Here is a 22,774-nt window from a genome sequence, read left to right as displayed (position 1 = left end):
AAAACAATCTGGTTGAAAAATCATACATGCTGAAAACTCAATGCCTGCATGTGGATATTTAAATGAAAAAGGTCAACAGAAGTCTTGCAAACCTGAGGACAATAAATGTTGTTAAAGCTATTTTCTGGCTCTTCTTTTCCTCTTACATAAAGAATTGATATTCTAAATCTCTGAGATGCTGACTAATTAAGCTCCAACTACTTCACAAATCACTTTTCTTTTTTTGGGTGGGTTGGGGCACTGTAAAGAAGGACAGAGCTTTCTTTGTTGTCAACAGAGGCTGGGATCAGCAGAACTGCTGATGTTCAGCATCCTTCAGGTTCAGCTGTGGCCAGAGCTAAACACAACTTCTGTCTAATACTGTTTAGCCTGGAATGTCCCAAGGCTGAGCAGAGGAATGGTGACACCACACATAGCCAGCCCATGTTCCCACAAGAACAAAGACTGTAAATGCTAATCCACATTTTTCTGACTGGTACACAATTCTCCTGGGAGGAGGATGCCTGTGCACTCACTGGATAATAATGAAAACCTGTTTCAATCAGTGGTCTATAAAACAAACCACCTTTCCATTCCTCTAGCAGGACTAAGCTAGGGAGAGCATTAGCACTTCAACATTTTAACTATTCAGCCTTACTTTTGGGAAGCATTTGGTAAGGAATAGAACATTAACCCATACTGTTGCCAAACACTAGTGTTTATTGTGACAGTGACAGTGACACTCCAAGAAATACCCACATAAATACATTATTTCTGCACCTACACCCATATTGTTCAAATTGTTTCTGATGAATAAGTTCCCAGTGCTGTAGGTGGCAGCTGATACATAAAGTCCCCACACAGACCTTTTCCATCCTGTCACAACATTGACAAAGCACAAGTGCACCTGCAGTGCTGAGCTGAGTGTGGTGGGCTGCATTTTCCACCAGGGGATAAAAGAAAATGTTGCCTTTTATTGGGCATCAACATTGTTTAAATTCTGTTTTAATATTCTTTCAGATTCTGTTTGGCTGCCATAACAAAGACAGAAATGTAGTGAGTACATAATTTTCTCATCTCTTTCCTTCCTGGGAATCAAGTCCTAATAACATGGCATTGAATATAATTCAGAAATTCCTATTGCTGCAAAAGATGAAATCTCTCCTTTATTATGAAAGCAGGGATTTCAGAATTGTTTAAAAACAGCCTAAATCCTCAGGCAATACCTCTGCATACTCCTTTCCAGTACCCTTGCTTTTGCTTTGGAAACAACAGGAGACTGTCAGATAATTGTCAGTTTTATTTTTCATCTGCACAATTGTACATGCCAACAGAAATACAGGGATATTATTTCAGAAGTTTAGTTGCTTTAGTACTTCATAATTATTCAAATTGTTTTCTGCTAAGACCCAAAAATTCCAGAGCATTTCCAGCCTTGAGTTTATCCTGTAAAAACAAAACACATACATATGTTTGTGCTTAGCTCATATTTAACTCAAATGCTTTTATTTGTGCTTTAAAGGGAACTGCTGCAAAGAGACTGAAGGGTCTCCTCCAGTCTTTGCAGAAGTCAGTGTACTACACTGATTTTTCAATGTTTTATCTCATGTCACATACAGAGACTTAAAAGGGAGGGAAAATGCCTCAAATGTAAAAATCATACCTTCAGTTTATAGTCAAAATCATCCATTGAATCAATCAATTTTCCAGGTTCCAGTTCCCCAAGTGGAAAAGGGTAATCTGTCCCCAAAATAACCTTGTCCTGGTAATAAAAAAGAATGTTACATTTTGTAGTAACATTAAACAATAGAGTTTAAATAATATGGATATTAATATGTACAACAGTATAGTAACATTAATATTATATGTTAAACTCATAAGTTTAATATTTTCCAGATTTTAAATTTCTTTTTAATTAACATTAAACAATAGAACACATGCTTTCTGGAATGTATAATGAAGTACAAGAAATTAGATGTATATATTGGACTGATTAATTATGAAACTGAATATGAAGATCATAATTTCCACTAGGATAAGAACAAAGCTTGAAAACAATGACTCAAGAGTTTTTTGGATGAGTTTTATTTGGAAAAAATTGCAGGATATTTATTAATAATTCTTGTGGTATCTAACTGAAGTTATGGTATTTTAATTCTCATGAGCAGAAAGTTGAAAATACAAATCCCAGGCTTGAGGCATGAGTGTCTATTTCTTGGGTGAATAAAACACAATTAGAACTTGTTATAATGTTTGACTCTTTTACTCAGAGTTCAATACTGAAATAGGGTGAAGAAAACATCATTCAGTTATTTTCTGGAATGGTTTGTTTTGCTTTTTGTCAATCGCTTTAAAATTTTTTTTTAATCTCCACTAGATGTCACCCAAAAGTTTCAGATAGAGCCTACACAAACCTTTGCCCAAATCTCGACAGAAGAGACACATTCTATTGTTCTCTCGTATGTTCTGTCCTGTGTTTTAATTTCTTATAGAATAATTAACATAAGACTAACATAGGAAAATTTATACCCTCTGTCTAATAAATGCAGTTCTGGGCATAGACTAAACAAAATAATTTGGATGTGTGTACTTTGAAGCACCTAAATATATTCTTTTATTTATAGCATTCAATACCAAGATGCTTTATTCACAAAAGAAAAACAAATGCCATGTATTTTATGATTAAAAAAAAAAAAAAACTAAAAACCATACCAAGTTTATGAGAGAAAGTGGGTTTTTAAGTAAAAGAGAAGGAAACAGAATTTGTCCATCTGTTTACTAGGGAAGGTCATGTAAGACAGGAAGGTTTGTATATTCTTATTTACATCTCCTACATACTAAACCAGAAATAAATCCCACATCCTCACTGCAATAATATATGTTTTTCTTTTCCTCTCTGTGCAGATATATTTTTTCCCTCTGTTTGAAAGTATTTCACACATAATCATGGGATCTATTCATTAGTAGTAAAATTAAGAGCTGTAAATCAGTAAGAAAAATTTAGAAGCAGCATTCTTGCTGTGCTCCCAGCGATCTTGGGCTGCTCATTTGTGCTGTTTGAGCTTCAATTTTGTACTTCATTTGTATAAAAGTCGGGTTGCAATACCTGTCTTTAGCAGCCAGCTTCAGAGGAGTGCTGGGAAGCCTCTGCAGATGAATAAAGCTCCTAGCATAAGGGAAGTACTGTTATATTATCCCAAACCATATCAACAAAGTCAATTTTCCCTAGAAGACTTGGAGGTCGTTTCCTTAATTAGCACATCTCTCCTATTAGAGAGGTACATGGGGCTAATGATTAACCTCACTGGACCTTGCTACTCAACACAACTTTTCTCACAGTAATAAGGACCTTAATCTGAAAATGAATCTCAGAAAGCTTTAAGCATGACTTCATCCTCTTACATAAGGAAAAATTGTATTTGCCTTGAATTTTGCCTTCTTTCCTACGGCCATGATGCACCTGAAAAAAAGTCCAAAATGCTGTAGTCAGTTCAGCTCGAACTTCTGGCCAGAGAATGCTTTGCCTTTGGATGATGGCTCTGGAGAAATCACCATGGGGAAGTTTTTGCAGGGATGCACTGAATCATTTAATCCCATGTCAACCCAGTTCTTCACTTTTTATAGCCAGCAACGTTGGGGATTTTGTGTTTATTTGGATTCACCTCACACTACCTCGCCACGGGGGGAGCGAAGGACTGCAGCAATTCTGCACTCTTACAAAATTCTTTCTCAGGAGTGTGTGTTTCTGCTTCCATCCCAAATTAACCTGCACCCCAAACTAAGAAGGGATGACACTAAATAGACACGACTGATCCCAGCTGTCAGTGGATTTTAACTGTGATCAGCTCAAGGCCAGCACGCCAGGCGCTGGTGCCAGGCAGTGGCTGCTCCCCAGGGACACAAAGCCATGTCCAAGCACATCTTCCCTCACACCGAGCCCTTCCTGCACAGCTCTGAGCTCTTCTCTGGAGACCTGGCCTATTTCAAACCTGCAGCTCACAAAGTTACAGTGTCAGCCTCAAGACTCCATCACATTGTTTTTAGCCCAGCATTTATTAATCTTATATGTGTTACTCTGCCAACACATGTCTGCGCTGAAAGCGCTGAGATATTTGGTGTTTCTTTAAGCATTTGACTCATGGAAGGGTGTTATGTGAGAATGTCAACTTTCCTTAGAAAAAGAGGGAGCTTTTTAATCTTCGTGGTTATAAAGTAAAGTTTGAAATCGTGATGTGAATGTTTTTGTTTTCAAGGACAAGATGCCTTAGGCAATTGAAAAGAGAAAGTTCTCCTGAGTGTAAAAAACATGTTTTTGGTATCTGACTCATGACTTTTCAGCACTGGGATTGCACCTGATGTCACATTGTTTGAATTGAAAGTACTCAGAGGAGAATTAAAGAATACACCAATATCCTGTGTACTACGGTAGCCAAATTTATTGTGTTAAGACTATGAATTTTAATACTCTGATGACAAAATAAGACACCAGAGAGGCTAATGCTGAGTGCCTTTTTAGATTATCAATTTACAATCCATAATCCCTCTCTCCTCAAAATTCTAGTTGCAAAGACTAATCACATTTAAGGACCAGAATCCATGTGTAGCTTCTTAGAATGGAAAGTAGAGACATTAAAGTGTGGTGCAAAGACAGCAGCTTTCCCACAGCAGCAATAGTTTAGAGCAGCCTTGAGATGCAAAACTTCTGACTTTGAAGCAGAAGTGCCCCAAGACTTGTGTGCTACAGAAGTTCAGACAGAAAAAAACTTCAGTTCTTCAGCAATGGATTCAGCATTGTGTTGAGCTTTCCCTCCTGCTTTGCTCCTGACATCTACAATTCAGTTTAACAGATTCAGATCACAAAAAGAATCTGTGGTCTCAGCCAGCCTGAGTCACTCAGCTCCTAATTTACCAAGGTCTTTCTGACAATGGCAAAACATGTCTCCCAATGTTTTAAAATGGGTAAAAGAAAATGAGTGAGTGATCTTTTCTCCTTGCACTGGCAATTTAAAATTCAAGAGCTAGACTCATCCTTGTGTACTAGAACTGCATGTACAAAGAAATTATAGTTAGAATGAACATGGTCTGGATTTGGGGAGATTTCTTAAAAATGGAGGTAACAGAGGCAAATGCTGAGCTGTTACTCCATAAGCCTTTGGGTGTCTTGTAGAATGGACGAGCACATCACACACAGTAAAAATTTAAAATCTATTGTTAAAAAACACCTTAAAGCCCCTTGCTTTAAGCTACAGTTGATTCAAAAGATAATGCATATCAAAAACTACTGGGCTGTGGACTATGATTTGTTTGCTATTTAGAGGTTGGCAACAGAAATTAAAAGAAATCAGTATTGGGTGGGAGCCCTAGTATTTTATTTGTAAACCATCTGGTGCCTAAAATTAATCCCTGGCACAGAGATGGCAAATGACACCTGACTTAATACCCACTGATGTTATCAGAACTTTCCACTACTAACAGCTTATTCCAGATCTTTTCTGAGTAAATTGACCTGGGTTTTATCTTACTTGTTTCTAATGGAAGTAGGCTCCATGGCAGGCGTTTTGCACATTTTATGGGGCTCCTTCCATAAATCTATTTTTGGTTCAGGGTGGTTCAACCAAAAAGACGTTGTCTCCACTCCTTAGAGCTGCAGTGTTACTGTATTGTACAAACATATACATGTCACAAAAGTTTCCATACTATTGTTTCAAGCTGCAGTTGTGCTGCCACATGGTTGATTTTCCATAAATCTTCAAATGCAAAGTTTTCCAAAAAGGCACAAGTCCTGCAGGGGAGCTGCAGGCAGAACTCCAGACCCAAAGCTACGGACTTCAAGTGCAGCATGAACTGAAAACCCACAGATTTTACAGTGTGATACCTGAGCTCAGAGTACCACAGTAAGGAAAGCAATAGAAGAAGGATTTCTATTCCCAGGATTTCTTCTCCTGGGAAGCTGGGAAGTTTCAGCTTCTCCATGTTTTGCTGCTCTGGAATGTGGTCTGGAGATTGTTTATCCAAACATGTGAATTGTTTTTAATTAATGACCAATCACCATCAGCTGTGTCAGACTGAGAAGTCAGTCACAAGCTTTCATTACCATTCTTGTTAAGCTTTCTGATACATCCTTTCTCTTTCTTTAGTATAGTTCTAGTAGAATAGAATAGAATAGAATAGAATAGAATAGAATAGAATAGAATAGAATAGAATAGAATAGAATGATAAATCAGCCTTCTGAGAACATGGAGTCAGATTCTTATGTCTCACCTCATCCTGGGGACCTCACAAACACCACAGTTTGCTAAACTACAAAGATTTCTTTACCAACAACTAAAATACTTCTGCAAACCCATAATGTCTAATTGTCTCTCTGAGATACTCACAAAACCTTTCCTTATTACTGATGTTTTTTCTGTCTATAACTTCCAAGTGGAAATACAATATGATTTCTTCAAGCATGCACTTGAATTTGAAAATTAAGTAATTTGAAAACCAGGTTCCAAATAGAAGCAGTCTTTGCTTGAAGTCCCATCCTGAATAAGCTCAGAGAAGGATGGAACTAAGGTTGACAGTGCATGATTTCCTGGATTAAACCCACCATTTCAATAAATCCATATGGTAAAAGCATTATCAACATGGCAGAAGCCCATCAGTTTATTACACTGGGTGACACTGTCTTCTTTCTTCTTCTCTTCTCCTCTTGATATTTCCTGGAAAATTAACTGAGTAATGACTCACCCACTTCTGGAAGCACTAAAACTCACCTCTCCTACTACACTTGTTAGCAGCCTTAGAGCCCCACGGTCATGGACAAGAGAGTCTGTGTAAAATGAGCCGAGGTATTTTCTGGGATCCACCTTGTTGTCCATGGCACACAAATCGGGGCGCACGTTGAAGCCATGTGAGATTCGACCCACTGTGTATGGAAAAGCTCCACCTGCAAGAAGGAGTTGTTAATAATTTTAAGAAGCTGAGAATATGTAAGAGGGGAAAAAAGCCACCTTATCACCAAAGGTCCATAAGTTTTTCTGTCAGCTCTTTAGGAAGAAAGTGCTTTGCACCAGTGGTTTTTTATTCCTTTACCTTCATTAGCTTCTGTCTCTATTTTTCTCACTTCTTCACTACTGTGATACCCAAATTCCTCCTGCTGCTTCCTCGTGCTTTTCCTTAAACCACCTACTGCCTGCCCTTCCTTTTTGTTTTCCCTTAACTGTTGTACCAGCTTGAGCCCTGCAGGCTAGAGAGTGCTCATAAAAGCAGCTGATCTGTCAGGCTGTCTTCTTTGGGGTGACAGTGCTCAGCTGGTGGCAGGCTTCACGTGGTGACCCCATTAGCTGAGAGACCAGAAAATACAACTGTACCATGCTCAGCCAAGGAGCAGGAGTTTCACATGGTACACTACTCACCTCCGTGTGCAAAGCAAACTTTCAGCTTAGGGAATTTTTCAAAAATTCCTCCCATAATCATGGAGCAAATGGCCATGGTTGTTTCTGTTGGCATGCCTAAGAAGAAAAACATCTAAATGGTATAAGAGCTTTATTGATTATTTGAATCCTATTTGATTTTTAAATGTTGTTTTCATTTTCTTCCCTTAGCCTTGAGCCAACTAAAAAAGTAATAATTGCCAGACAGCTACCAAAGGTCATGCATTATTTCCACTGGAGGGACACAGAGTTGAACTCTAATTAACTGAAATGAAGGCACAGGCCTGGAGGTGAAGGTGTTCTGAATTTTAAGTCCAGTTTTTACTCCACACCACTAGGACAGACGATAGACAGGTTGGGTATGTCCTGAGATACCCTGTGCAGGCCTGATTCCCATTATCCTTGCTCAGAGACAAGTCTGGAATATGCCAGGGTGTGTTCTCCCCTCTGCTTGTGGGTTTATTTTGTGTGGAACGTGGAGCAGATATGTTAAATGGATATTCCAACACAGATTTGGGGTTTGGTTACCACACGATGCCAGATCCTACAGTTTAGAACCAACCTGTCTCTCTGCTCCTGGCTGGGCTGGAAGCCTAGTTAGGAAGAGAACAGGAATTCAGGTTCCTACAGCAGTTCTCAGCTTCTGATCACACCCAACATAATTAGAATATCATGCCATTTTAAATGCCTAACTTCAGCCATGCAGCTTGAAATCAGGAACTGAGTTGCCCATATTTATGGGGGAAACAACAGCTATACATCTGCAAGGGTCATTTTTATTAATGTTTTACCACATGCTCAGATGCAAAGCATTATTAGGCTTCGTAAGAAAATATTCTATTTTCACTTTGTTAAGTAAGTGCAGTAATTTTATTTTCTTCTTAGATCTGTGTTTTTGAGCCTAATTTGATTAAGACTAATTGATATTTTTTCAAGATAATGCATGGGTGATTGGGACAGCAAGATTTTCCAAGCAGAAGTGTGTATTATATATATGTGGTGTATGCTTTTCAGAACTGGTGGCAGTGCAAAACCAAGCAATAAAAACCCAACACAAAACAAAATGCATGAGGGTAGAATCAGGTCTAAACATTTCTGGGTAGCAGAATAACCACGCTCCTGTTATTCATTGTTACAATTTACCTATCAAATGGGGAAAAAATGGAAACTAGATAATATCCCACACTTACTGAGAGCTTTCGAAGTACATGTTGTTTCAGCTACAGCTGATGTAAAGTTAGATTTATTTCCTGTCTGATCGACCTGTTTCTAAGAAATAACCCAACAAATTATAGAAAAAAAAATGTTTGGTTTTGCTTACTCCTTCATTTACTCCTGTTATTTTTGAGGAGCTAATTTCTGAGATGATTCACTTCTTTCTTGTTATCTGCTCTTTGTATTTAGGGCAAAAGAGAATACTATATTCTGTTGCTAGTCTGAATAATTTGAATTCTAAGTATTTAAAAGAAAAGCTAAACAAGCTTAGAAACAAATGACTACTGAGTTTACACAACAGATTTAATCATAATACTAGATTAAAAAAAAAGAAAGTTTGACAGAAAAATGATGTAATTTTCTCTGTACTTGTACTGTACTTGGCAGCAATCTCCTGGACATAATCCAGTTCATAAATGTAGGTTAAGCAAAGTAAATATACATTTACCTATTAGCCAGGGAAACCAATATTTGGACATCCTCCCATCTATCTGCATGTCCCAGGGATGCACAAAGAGACAGCAATTTAATTTCTCAGCAGCCTGCAGCAAAAAGAAAAAGTCTGAATCTTGATTAATCATAGCAAAATGCATCTTAGATCTCAGTCATGCTTTCCAATGACCTGCAGTAGCACTAGTAATGAAAATAGGCCCACAAGTAAGGACTATAAGCAATAGTTGGCTGTATTTACTCCTCTGGGCCATATTCTGAAGTCCTCACTCAGTTTCACAGCTCCTCCTGTGGCTACAGGACTGGAAGCATAGATGATAACATCTTTTAGTGAACCAAGTGTTTCACAGAATAATGCAGTACAAAAATGCTTTTCCAGCTGTGTTTTTTCAGCCATCCTGTGGTATAAAATCAGTTCAAGCAAACATTCTTTTGGTTACATTACACATATGAGAATGAATTCCCCAATTGTCTTGTAGAATCATTTGAGATGGTTTTGCAGAGTTGTTCCAGCTGCATTCAGAAATTTTCATTGAGTTGCACTACATTTGTCCCATTTTGTCCTCTACCTAGCTTACAAAAATGTTAAATTATTCCTAATTCTTCCTAAGAGTTCAAAATCTGGCTGTATTCTTATCAACAATCCATCTCTACCCAAGTACAGTAATTCTTCCAAAACTATTGACATCTTTGGAAAGGCAAACAGAAGACTAGTGTTGGATGCTGACTCTGACTGTAATTTAACTGTGTGCTTAAATTTAAATTCACAGTCATCAGAGTCATTCATATGCTTAACCAGGATCTAACAGCTTCGTTTTGTCAGATGTATTTCTGGACATGCTCTTGTTGCTAAGGAGATTGTCACACATTTGAAAAATTTGGGTTTATTTACCCATACATGCATAAATAAAAGCTGCAACTTTTGGATTGTGGAGCATAATTGCCATCTACATTTGTAAACTAAAAATAGCAATTCAATGACTGGCCTGGTAGTTTGGCAAAGTTCATTATCCAATACGGCTTAATTTCATAATCTGTATTATCCAGAGATGTTTCTAAAAATGAAAGGGGTAACTTCCTACATGTGTGAAACATAAGCTGAAGGATGTACAGTATAAGAGAGAGATCCCAGAAGAAGAGAGGGATCTCAGCAGCAGAGACATGGAGTTACTGGAGAGAGCTCCAAGATGATGGAGGGACTGAGCATCTCTCCTGTGAGGAAATGCTGAGAGAACTGGGGCTGTTTGTCCCCTAGAATAAAAGCTTCAGTGGAGATCAGGAAATTTCAGATTGCCCAGGGGGATTGTGGAGTTTTCATCCTTGGAGATATTTGCAATCCACCTGGGCATGGTCCTGGGATCTGGCTGTAGGTGGCCCTGCTTGGGCAGGGGGTTTGTCCACGTGGCCCCAGAGGCCTCTCCCAACCTCAGCCATGCTGTGATCCCATGAATGTGGGCATCTCCAAGGGCAGATGTTGGTATCTGACTGTACATGGCCATAAAAACAAGCAGTCCAGGTGCTGCACCAACAGAGTTTCTGAATAAATTGAGCATCCTACAAAATAACCTCTGTGAATCAATTCCAGACTGACAGCTCTAATAACTTGAGAAACAGATTCAGAATGGACATTGATTAAACCCCTAATTTAGACAAATGACCACCTCATCTGGATCTCAGGCTATTCAAGAAGTGCTATCTGTTAATTCATTTGATACTCAATACATTGAGTTTGGGAGTTTTGGTCCTGTTTACATAGTTCTGTGTGGTACTTTGGTGCTATCTCTGATAATCTCAGGGGGGTTTATCAGTTATTTCAATAGGATTGGATACAGTAACTTGAACTCAAATGCAAACAGTGCTTTATTTGATATTGCACTTATCCTCACAAATCAAGAAGGCAGATCTACAGTGAGAACTCATATAATAAAACAAAATTTGTTATTCATTTTTGTAAAATATGTTTCAGACTGTTTTGTATCATTGCCATTATATCCTATAAAGAATTATGATTTACAACTAAAGCTGAGTCTCTCTGATCACTAAGCAGATTAGAAGGCTCAAATGATGACTCAGTGTGCTCCCAGACATTTTTAGACAGATTTCCATATCACAGAATTCCCCCAAAGAAGGAAAGCAACAGCTACTCACAGCATAAACATCGTGGAGCTCTGGGGCATTCAGGTCCCACTCATTGACATGAGATCCAATCTGCACTCCAGGAAAGCCCAGCTCACTCACACAGCGTTGCATTTCCCTCACAGCCAGCTCTGGAGCTTGCAGGGGCAACGTGCCCAGCCCAACAAACCTCTTGGGGTGCTTCTTTACTGTAGCAGCTAAGTCATTGTTTAACAGCTGGGCAAGGTCTAAAGTATCCTGAGGTTTGGCCTGGTAAGATGTGAAGCAGAGCAGTGCATTTAAATATGGTTCTCAAATGTTATCGCCTTTGGAAGTTACTGGATAAATGTCATTGCAGACAACTGGTAGGGTTTGAACCCAAATTTGCTTTACAGTTCTGAATAGCTGGAAAATAGAGCTAAATTCTGCTTTGCTTTAAAACCTCTGGGTACAGTTATTTTTCTCTTGAATATTTCATCAACTGCTGTTGCCTTTACTGCTCAGGATGAGTGCAATAAAGCCCAGGTTGCTGATGCACATAAGTACCTGGTCTTTTGTGTAAAGCAGTCCCCTGGTTTTGTTTATCCCCATGCAAAATCCTCAGTATATAATTTTTATACATAGCAATGAATATTTACTCTCCTATTACTGGAGCTGAAGAAATAAAAATAAGAAATGTGAGATGTTGGAGCATGTGAATTCTACATAGAAAGCTTGAGCAAACTTCTCTAACATTTAGAAGGAGATAACATCCATAATTCTAACAAGGAAGTGCAATATCCATGCAATCAATCTCTAGGTTTTTTCCTCCCAATACATATTTAATGGAAAATATTCCCTTAGACACCAGAATAAAGTTTTGAAGAGATGTTACTAACCAGAAATGATGAAAATCAATGGTACTTCTTATATGTGGGCTTAGCACAATAGTTCTAAATGCACAAATCTGTTTACATATAAGCATCTTGACCTGTGCACATTGCTAAATACTCACATCCAGAATGTATTTAGAACAGCATTTTGCTGTGATTTATCTCCTCATCCTGTCTTTATTTCTTTGAAGCATTCAAGATCACCACGTGGGGAACATAGGAACTTAAATTTGCTCCTGAATTTGAGGATTCAAAGCATTCTAGGTTAATGAGTCCCATGCCACATTTAAAAGAAAGTGGGACAAGGCCACAAATGCATCCTTTATGTCTTTTTTTTTTCCTTGAGAAAGTACTGATTGATGCCTAACTTTCTGGAATGTGTACATATGTGTCTGTCTGCTATCCATGGATTCATTTTGGATATTTTTTCTCTCCATTTCCAGCTGCCCCCATAAGGAATTCAGTTGTTTTATGTTTTCTCCCTGGGTATGCTCTGGTGTGGAGCTCTGCCACGACATCCTGCAGACATCTTCTCACACCTGCACTCCTTTTTTGCCTTTTCCTTTTCACAGCAGAACAGTTCTAGTGATTACCTCAATTTGTAGGAAGATGCTTTTGTATTTTAAAAACGTTGCTACACATGAATTATGAAATATCTTAGTTGGAACTTACCCAGTAGCTGAACATTACAGGGACTGTGGACAGGACTTGGACAGTGACTCCTGAGTAAGAAAAAGCAAATATTAATACTTCATTCTTGTTTTTGATAAAATATTATAAATAAGAAAGTACTTTGGTTTGAGAGGCAGAATGTAATGGCTTTAATGATAAGAAAGACTGATTTAACAGTGACATAGAGAAATTATTATTTTTTTTTAAATTAAGGATCATGGCAATAAAACTCATAGTGTATCAATTTATTAGGATTTGGATATTTTTTCTAAGTAGAAAGAATAAACACTACTATATTCATACTAGCTAATTTGGGAAATTAGGGTTTTTGATTTTAGAAGGATTTAGTATGCACATGTACAAACAATTAAAGTAGCAATTTAGTATTACTCTCACATGAATGAAACTGACATTAACCCAACAGAATACATTAACTCAGGTTTACTTTGGGGTGAATTTGTCATATATATTAAATAAATAAATGTATTAGCCCAAAGATAAATAACATTGTGTCAACAATTGTTGTTAAACAATGTTTTCCTAAGTGTTCCCAAAGCTATATTGTGTTAGGTTTCATTCATCTTGTGTCTGGACTGCTGAGGTTGTAAATATAAAAAATCTGCTTGTTTTCAGAAACAACTTTGATATTAAAAATAAAAAGAATTAAGTCCATGTTATTTTGTTTCTGCTCAAACACAAATCTCTATTATAATATTTTGTATGACAGGTTACAGAGTGAAAACAACAAACCTGGAAGACAAAGAAAATAAACAATAAAGAGTAATTAGGAATTCACAAAATAGTTACATGCAAAACTGTTTTGTTTTGGTGTTTTTATAGGTTTGTTTATAGTATTTTTGCACATATCTTGTCATGCTTTAGAAAATTTAACTTGGTTGTTAGTAGTAAAACTACTAGAACAAAAGATGGCAGAAAAAACCTCCAGCAGAATGAACTCTAGGAGAACTCTAAATGACTTGCCAAAATATTTGAATGATTAAAATGATTTATCCTCCTCCTCAGAAGTTTAAGTAGGACACAGGAGGAGAAGCTGACTCAGATTGCTACAAGATCTGGTTAATATTATGTACAGCAGCAATGGTTTAGGGGTAAGGATTAGGTCTGCAAAATTCCATAAATACTGAATTATCCAAGTTAGATCATCCACCCATATGGGCACTTGTTTAGTCTGTTGAGAACATTCTCCATGTTTTCAAAAATAACCATTGTATCTGCTTTCAATCCATTTTTACACTTCTGAGCAAATTTAACATAAACCTTAAAGGTACATTTCCAAGCTGACTGTTCCTAGACATTAGCTTTAGGAAGAAGAATCAGCACAGAAAAACCTCTGCATTTTTACCCTCCTCAGAGGGTTTTACAAAGGAGAAAATAACAAGGAAAGGCAGTTAGGATGAACTGATATATTTTCTCAGACAAAATTGGGATGATTTGTGTCACAGAACTGTGATGGTAATTACTTTTACAGCTTGTTTTATTGAGTTACATGGATAGCTTGCTTTATTGAGTGGATCAAGATAGAAGTATGTACATCAATTAGACCTAGGACATATGATTGGGAGAACTAATTGAGTCTCTTTGCTCCACTGGAGACCATTTCTTATTACTGGCAAGATTTCTTGGGCATTGCACAAACAAAGCCTTTTAACCAAGTTATCTCTCTGAATCAAAAATAACTTTCAGTGACTGATTCTAGTTTAGTTCAGCTGGGAGACTTCTTGCATCTTTGTCCCAGAATTATGCCATGTTTGGAGGTTAAATTTTGGGTATAATCTATCTCAGCCTGTGTAAGAGAAAGCAGTCTTTGAACTAAGTAGCTAGAGCTTTCCAAACCAAAAAGGAATAAATGTGGTCCATAGTCTTTATCATTAGCTGAGCAGTAAGGATGAAAGAATGAAAAACACAAAGGCTTTTTTTCCCTCCCACATCATTAATTGGCTGATGCCTGTATGTCTGGAGTGCTGTAATAAAAAGGGACATTTTTAGGGCACAAGTCACCAGATGGTGCTGTAACATACAGGTTTACATTTTTTTTTAAATCAAGTGAGCACTGTTTAGTTCATGAAGAAATATTGTGATGCTGCTTTCATGATACGTTTTTTTTTTTCTGGAGAACTGCTGCAAAAACTTGAAAAAAAAATCCTCCTGTGTTTTCCCTTTGTCTACAACAAACATATGGGGCAGAGCTGCTTTGTAGAAATTTGCCATTAGTGCTGAGGGAAACATCTGAAAGAGAAAGATGCCCAAAGGCTATTTATGATCCACTGTGTAGTTGAGTGATTTGGTAATCCCCAAAATCCCTGAGCTAACTCAGAGAAACGTTACAACCTAGTCAGGCCATGATTCTATGATTCTGTGACAAGGTAGCATATTTCAGTCTGCAAAGGCTTTCTGGCATTCCCATTAAATGTCTAATGGTTGGAGTTTCAAATACTGCTTTTCCAGGCTGCAAATGAAGTAGATGAAAATTGTCTAAATTGTGTTTACATTTTTTGTGCTCACTACCTGGTGGGTTCCCAAGCTAGCCTATGTGATGTGTTGCACTAAACCTCCCTAAGAAGAATAACCCAGACTATCTCCTAACACAGAATAATTTAGGTTGGAAAAGACCTCTAAGAGCATTGATTCCAGCCATGAATCCAGTTCTGCCAAGCCCATCCCTGAACTGTGTCCCCATGTGCACCACATCTGCACATCCTTTAAATCCTTCCAGGGATGAGGACTACACCAGGGCTGTTCCAGGCTTGACAACATTTCTAGCGAAGACAGTTTTGCTAATATCAAATCTAAACCTCCCCTGGTGCAATTTCAGGCAGTTTCTTCTTGTTTATTATTTGTCATCTTGGAGAAGAGACCAACTCCCCACTGGCTACAACCTCTTGAATGTGCTTGTTGAGGGTGATAAGGCCTGAGAGGAGGAAGCAATAATCATAAAGATGCTACTTGTACAATATCCACTCTTTTAGGCAATCCAGGTGTGTGTTCCTTATGAAAAGTTGAAGATATTCAAGTGGTGTCCACTGGGAAACTGATGTAGGAGCTATTCAGGCCTCAATCTAAGAAAAAAATAATCTTTAGTAACATAATATTTCTCTTACAAGAGTAATTTGGAATTACAGTGTTAATAAGAACTAGCAAAAATAATTGATCTGCCTAGAAATTCCTTCCCTCATCCTCAGTTTCCCATGTTACCAATGTTATTTAGTGGCTTGCATGGAAGATGATGGAAAATAAATTTGCAAATTTGGCATCTGGTTAAATTTCTACACGAGGAAAACCCTTTTCTGACAAAGTAATTGTACCAGTTCTCTAGGCTCAGAGTCCTACAGGAAAACCACAAAATGAGGTTGAAACATGGATAAACAGAAAAAAGGTATTAGAAAAGGAAACAAACATACAAGAAATCCTGTGTGTAAAAGGAATATTTTTAACATTTGGAACAAAAATGAAAGGGCTTCCTTCTCCTTTGAGAATCATATTTTAACCGGAATGTATTTACCATTTCAAGTCCAGGGTCAGTCATCCTTACTTTTGTCAAGTTAGTGTCTTAAATCCCTCCAAAATTAATAAATTCTAGTGGGGAATAAATTGCTGCTGAGAATGAGGAAAGTTATGGGCACAGGTTCCTTCTAAATATAAAGAATATCAGTTTCCAATTACTATCAGCAAATTAAAACCAAGGAATTAGTATGCTAAACCTTTTTTTGATATTGTTGTTGAGCACTTTCAAATGGATTGACAGAGAAGTTGTTATTCTAAGTTGTTATTCTAAGTGAAGTTGTTATTCTAAGTGAAGTTGTTATTCTAAGTTGTTATTCTAAATGAAGCACAATGATTTGAGTTCCTTTGTGGAACTGTACCTGACTGGTCCATCTCTTTAATCCGTGCCTCTGGATCCCAGCAGTTCTCTTGGATAACTCTAAAAACCTTTCCATCCTTCATCATCTTTGCCTGTCCCTGTGAAATGACATTTTCATATATTATAAATGTGACAAAGTAGTATCTGCTAATTTATAGTCTCTTGATATATTGTGCTCCTTACAGAAATACAGTGGCAAAATTTTTATCTTTTATTTCTATTCAGTAGGTATTTTTAAACAGAAACTATTTTAAAAATAGATATGAATAAAACAGTCATTGGTAGTTCTGATTTAATTCTTCAGAATTATATTAAAAAATCCCTTTCCTTTTGCAATGTACATCACTGTATATTTATTTGGAAGACATACCAGGTACCTTAATCCAAGTTTATCCTCAAACCAAATTTTGACCTCAAAACAATGCTCTAATTAAATCTGTGCTAAATTTTCCCTTTGGGTATGTGTGTGTTCAATAGCATCACTATGGTTCCAGTAACTACAGAAATAATTGTGTAACACAGTTAATTTCAGTCCAGTGATTTCTTATCACCAGTGATACTCAGACAAAAGGAGACCTATTGTGTTGTCTTCAGATTATATTTTCTGCTTTGTAAGAAAAAAAAAATTGAAGAATTTGGAGGAAAAAAAAGTCCCAAACAAAACACAGTATAAAACCATGACTTGAATAAGTGTAAAACTTTCTCATATGTCACCAATTTCCAGACCTAGGAAGTTCAAAATGTTATCAGAGTCACGAAATGTGTTCCTTTATCATCCTGGAAACTTTTGAAATGTCATATTTGGTTGATTTGTGAATTGTTCAAAGAGAGGTGGTGTCGCCACATTAAGGAAATTGTCTGTTACAATTAGGGTGCCCACCAGCTGCTACAGACACAACAGGATTTCTGCTGGCACAAACGGATGAGATACAATTCACCAGCAGCTGCAAGCCCTGAGTATTTCCTGGTTGTTTTAATCTACTGCAGGGGTAAATGGAAGGTCAGAGGAATTCCTGGTGCTGTGCATGTGGGCTGGGTCAGTGCAGAGGCCCTGGGCAGAGAACACACTCCATCTGCAGGTGAAAGCTGAAATCCACACAAGAAAACCCAGCAGCCATTCCTTCGCCTTCCCAGTAAACAGGAGCTGAGGGCAAGGCAGTCTTTGGGCCCTTCAAAAAAGGGATTTCTCTCTCTCTCCAAAGGCCATTTTATTTTTCCTCACAAAATTGGTCTTATTTAGGAACCTGTCAATTTTTTTCTACAGAAAAGAACCTGTTAAATCAGAATATTTATTACCAGTGTGCCCAGCCAGGGGGGGTTCTGTCCCCCTCTTCTGAGAACTCAAACTGTTCTTAACCTTGAATTTGTTACTATCTTCATACATCATTCACAAATATACTGCCCTAATGAATATTTTAAAGCCATCCTCAACAAATCTAAGTGTGCTGCCTTGGCAACCTGTCAAGTTACTTGTTAGCTGTATCATGGGTTGTGAAAATTATGTGAAATATTCCAACTGCAGGGTCCTGATCCCCTGGTGAAATACTTCAGGTTCTTGTAAAACTGGTTTTCCAACCTGATGGAGAGGTTTACTGTAGCCATACACTCAAATGCATTAAGAAAAGTTTAGTGTATTGATACAGGTTATCCAATAAAAAAACAAAATTGGGGTGTGAGAAAAAGGCACAGTAGAACAAAGCACTTCATCACATATGAATAGATCACCTGGACTTTACTGTTCTATTCTATACTTCTCTATTCCATCCCATCCTAAAAATTACCTAATATTTGTTTTGCTTAATGTATGTGGAAATTAAGAAAGAGACATTTAAAAATTAAGTCCTGCAGGCTGATTTGGTTCAGCACATTACATTTAAAATTCTCCCCTCACTAAACTACTCAGTCACATCCCAAAATGCACTTTTAAAATATGCCTGTAATTATTTTCTTCCAGTTTGATCCTGGTGTTTCTTCAAAGAATGATATGGGAGGCCTTTGGGGTTTTTTTTTTTAAATCTTAGGAGTTAACATCCTCAGCTCCACATGTCTGAACAGGATTTTGTTTTGCCATGCACGTTTGTTTTGTCATGCAGCATTTCCAGGCAGAAGTAGGCCGGATGGAATTCTCGGAGGGGTGTGTAAGGCCATTACTGACTTGCCACAAAGTTCCTCTGCAAACTATTTTTAGCACAGAATTTTAGCATCAAACCTGTAACAAAATCACCAGAAATGTGTCCAGTCCCTGTCTCCTTCCTGCAGCCGCCATGTATCCCAAAAGCTGTGTCATCCATGCTTTGGTTTACCAGGTGGCTTGTTCTTGTCTATTAAAATATCAGTTCCTTTTGGGTTTGCTTGTCATACAGATGACTGCATCTAACTCAACCCAAATCTGTATGTAATCTGCTTTAGCCTGACCTTTCTTGTTGGAAAGACTTTCTCAGAACTATCCATTCCAAGTGTTAAAGTGACATGATGAAGAAGAATGGATGCTGGTTCACACAAGAGGGTGTGAGTTTCATCCTTCAGGCAAAAGGTTCTGCTGAGGTCTATCAGGACTTGGCCTGATACTACTTCATAGGAAATAGACCTCTAGAGAAATCTGTATCAAAGACACAGCCAATCTTATTGCCATTTTGCTTCTCTAATATATCTCCTGTGAGTTTCTATTCCTGATGATGACACAAGATCAGCTCTGAGCACCAAAGAGCCCCAACCTTGCAGTGATGATCCAGCTGTACCCATCCACCGTATCCATATCTCTGTGGAGAAAAGGAGAGAAAGCCAGGGCTAGTTAGCTCTCTGCAGTAATAATAATAATAATAATAATAATAATAATAATAATAATAATAATTGCAGTTCTTACTAAAATACCTCATTCAGGAGAAACCCTTACACGTGTTGAGCTCTGAGCCAGAGTAGCCTCACTGACATCAGAAGTGTATAGCTGGACTGGACTAATGGTGTTTGTACAGCTGGAATTTTAGTTTCCAGTTCAACAACATTTTTAAACAACTGCCTTAGAAATGCCTAAACTTGCTTACTACATTGAGGTTCTAACTGAAATAATTTTGACACCAAAAATGTTAAAGTGTGAAAATGGAGCTGACAACTTTCCAATCTGTGATCAGTTAATCATTAGCACAAAGATGCATTGATTCCTCTTTTCAGCTTCCATGACTCAGCAGCAGGAGTGAAGGTCAGCCTCTTGTCTATTAATATTTAAACAGGGAAGAGAAGCTAAAAAGGAGAAGCTTAGATGCTCATTGATTCTTCCAGAGAGATTCAGAATTGTTCATGCAAAAAAGGCAAAACCTACAAAACATGAGATGCTGATTTCCTTTTACTTCCATAAATTATCAATTAGAAAGGAATGAACTCTTGAAATCTCTGGGTGAAAACAATGCTCAAAGTTCCCATTTCTCCAAAAAAAAGAGAAACATTTAAAATGAAACTAACTAAGAGCAGGTATTTGTTTTGCAGAAGTGTAAACGATTTGGACACAGTCCTGAATTTCCTGTGATACCAAATCATCACTTAGTGCCACTGTGAGCTCTCCTGATGTGGGTGTGAAGAGCCAAACCTCCTGACCCCAGCCAGAGATGCAGTCACTGAGGCTGTGTGCTCTGTTTAACTACGCAACTATGCAAATTTTATTTAAATTTATACATCTAGAGGTTTGCACACATGAAAAATACTGAAATTTTGGGAAAGTTCAATGAGTGATAACAAACAAGAACTTAAACTAGATCCATGCTAATTGCAGTTGTAAGCTGAGCAGAAAACAAGCACCTGAAATGGGTACTGAAGGAGCCCATAGGCAATAGAGAAATTCACTGATTTTGAACTTATTTTATTCTTTCTTCCCCTCAGGTATTAGTTGTAGGCATTGACATTCCATATCTGTTCTTTCTGTGATTTTCTATCCCTGTGATATTTCCCTAGGCTGTTAAATCAGTACCTTGACAATAGAATTTTCCAGTTTGAAGGTCCAGTATTTACAAAGCTGGAAACAAGAAGTTTAGCACTAAATAAATGTGTGCATGTTAAGATGCCTCATTGGTTTTCCTTGCATGATCTGTGTTAATGGCTTGAATTTCCAGAGGACTCCAGGGAATTCTGAGAGTTGTTTTCTACTCTGAGCCCATTAATAAACCATTGAATCGCTCAGAACAGAGGGAAAAAAACCTAGCAGGTGGAAATTAAATTTTAAAAATTTGGTATTTGCCTCTTTATCTCTGTTTAAAGAAATGCAATGCTGGTCCACAGTGTCTAACATCAGTGAATTTAGTCTTGATGTACATCTGTGAACATCAAGGAATTCTTGGGGTCATTTTAAGTCAGTGAACTTATTGCCCTTTTAAAGTACCTACAGACAAAAATATTCCATTTTTAAAAAAAAACCCATATAAAATCAGAATGACTTCCATAGGTGTTTTTATGAAGTTATTGCACAAAAGACAACAAAATCTGAAATGTGCAAAAGCAACCTGTCTTTCTAGTATGAATATTTAACCTCCTATCCATTTAAAACAGATATAATTATTATAAAAGTATCTGTAGCCTCACCTACATTATCCAGTGTATGTGTTTTTCATCAGGAGCTGTTATTATTACAAATAGGACGTTCAAATAGATATTTATAAAAACCTTCCTAGCCAAACAAGGAAACAAACATTCCTTTCCAGGAGGTTTTGTGCATAATGATGTTATTTTTCACAACTAATGAAGAAATAATCCTATGTATGTTTTCAATGCCAGGCTTTCTCATGACTTTTTTTTTTTTCTAATATGCTGTTTACATTTCCCAGCCGTTCTCTCCCTAATATTGACTGAAACTGGACTGCTTACAATCACAGCAATGCAGAACTATTAGATATGAAATCCTTTCAGATTGATTACATTAAACCTAAATGACATTTTTCATTCTAAAATGCATTTCACAGGATCATGAAAAAACATTGTGGACAAGAAAAAATTTATGACACCGAATAATAAAAACAACAATAACAACAACAACAACAATAAGTTAACAGAAATTCACTTATAGCTTCAGTGCTCTGACAACTGAGATTTGCTGTTTTAAATACAACAGGCTACTGCTTTCCAGTAACTGAAAAAAGGACAGATATTAGTAAAATTATCATGATCAATTAGCTGTACTTAGAGTGACCCCACTCCCACTGAAGTTAATGATTTCATGCCTGTGGGTATAATGATGTGAATAAATTTGTCTTAGTTAACATTAATTTTGTCTAATATTTGATTATTTATTTTATTTAAAACAAAAGTGAACACCATTTAGGAATGGAACAGAACAGCTCTATTTTTATCAAGAAAGTGGAATTTATACCATATTATCCAAAAATTTTGTGTCTCAAAAAACTCAAGGAAAACTTTAAGAATTGCTTCAGTATAAATAAATAATGGGGAACAGACCCCAGTTTTACATGCTCTTCTGACTGGAGTCTTTTCAAAGTAGTGAAATACAAATATTTTAGAGTTGGAAAAATATCCCAAATTAGACAAAAAACGTAGAGATATTTACCCCAGAACCCTTCATTCATTTATTCTTTCAAAAATCACATCGGTAGAAATGGCTGCTGATAACCTAAGGCACTGAATATCTAAACTCTTATTACCTTCTTCAGGTCGGGCCATTCCTTAGGTAGAATGTGGCTGTGAATATCAATTTTCATTTTTGACGTGCCAGAGGAGAAATTCTCCTCCAGCGCTGAAGTTTTGTGTGTCAGTGCTGCCACCCCTGCTGTCCCTGGGTCACAGGTTGTCCCCTTTGGCTGCTGCCCAGATCCACCTGCTGTCCTATCAGGAGACTGGCATACAGTGGCCAACCAGGGAGCCTCATTCCAGAGGAGTGGCTCTTGAAAAGAACAAAGAGTTTGAGCAGAAAGTCCCCAGGGCAAAGGGAAAGTACTTGAGCAGCTGACCGAGGGCAAAGGGAAAATATTTGTTTATATCGGCACTATGAAGGGATTTATTTTACACAGCATCTACAATGTCAAAAATCAGTCAATAAAATTGAGTTAGTATAAATGTATTAAGCATGCTGACTTGAATTTCCTCCTTTCTCCCTCTTAGGTTGTAAAATTATTTGTAGAGGGCATATAATATACCCTTGGAAGAATCACACATCCTCGTCTATTCTCTATTTTTCT

General features: G+C 37.4%; 1 protein-coding gene across 2 annotated transcripts; it reads right to left on the bottom strand.

Moving 5' to 3' along the window:
* Nucleotides 1-1,259: 1,259 nt before the first annotated feature.
* Nucleotides 1,260-22,381, bottom strand: ACMSD (aminocarboxymuconate semialdehyde decarboxylase). 2 transcript variants are annotated; one of them, XM_059476059.1, is made up of 10 exons: nucleotides 22,241-22,381; nucleotides 19,316-19,360; nucleotides 16,603-16,699; nucleotides 12,722-12,771; nucleotides 11,211-11,447; nucleotides 9,061-9,154; nucleotides 7,380-7,475; nucleotides 6,738-6,910; nucleotides 1,643-1,741; nucleotides 1,260-1,425 (listed from the first exon to the last, which is right to left on the bottom strand). In XM_059476059.1, exons 1-10 carry the CDS (start codon nucleotides 22,295-22,297, stop codon nucleotides 1,363-1,365), a joined length of 1,011 nt encoding a protein of 336 aa, XP_059332042.1. In that variant the 5' UTR covers nucleotides 22,298-22,381; the 3' UTR covers nucleotides 1,260-1,362. The 2 variants fall into 2 exon arrangements, with proteins under 2 accessions (XP_059332042.1, XP_059332043.1); XM_059476060.1 differs by lacking the exon at nucleotides 16,603-16,699 and having other exon boundaries at nucleotides 22,241-22,376.
* Nucleotides 22,382-22,774: the final 393 nt, after the last annotated feature.

The sequence above is a fragment of the Ammospiza nelsoni genome, chromosome 7 (assembly GCF_027579445.1).
Source record: "Ammospiza nelsoni isolate bAmmNel1 chromosome 7, bAmmNel1.pri, whole genome shotgun sequence".
NCBI classification, from domain to species: domain Eukaryota; kingdom Metazoa; phylum Chordata; class Aves; order Passeriformes; family Passerellidae; genus Ammospiza; species Ammospiza nelsoni.
The sequence above is the reverse complement of the archived record's forward strand: the minus strand, read 5'-3'. Positions and strand labels throughout refer to the sequence as shown.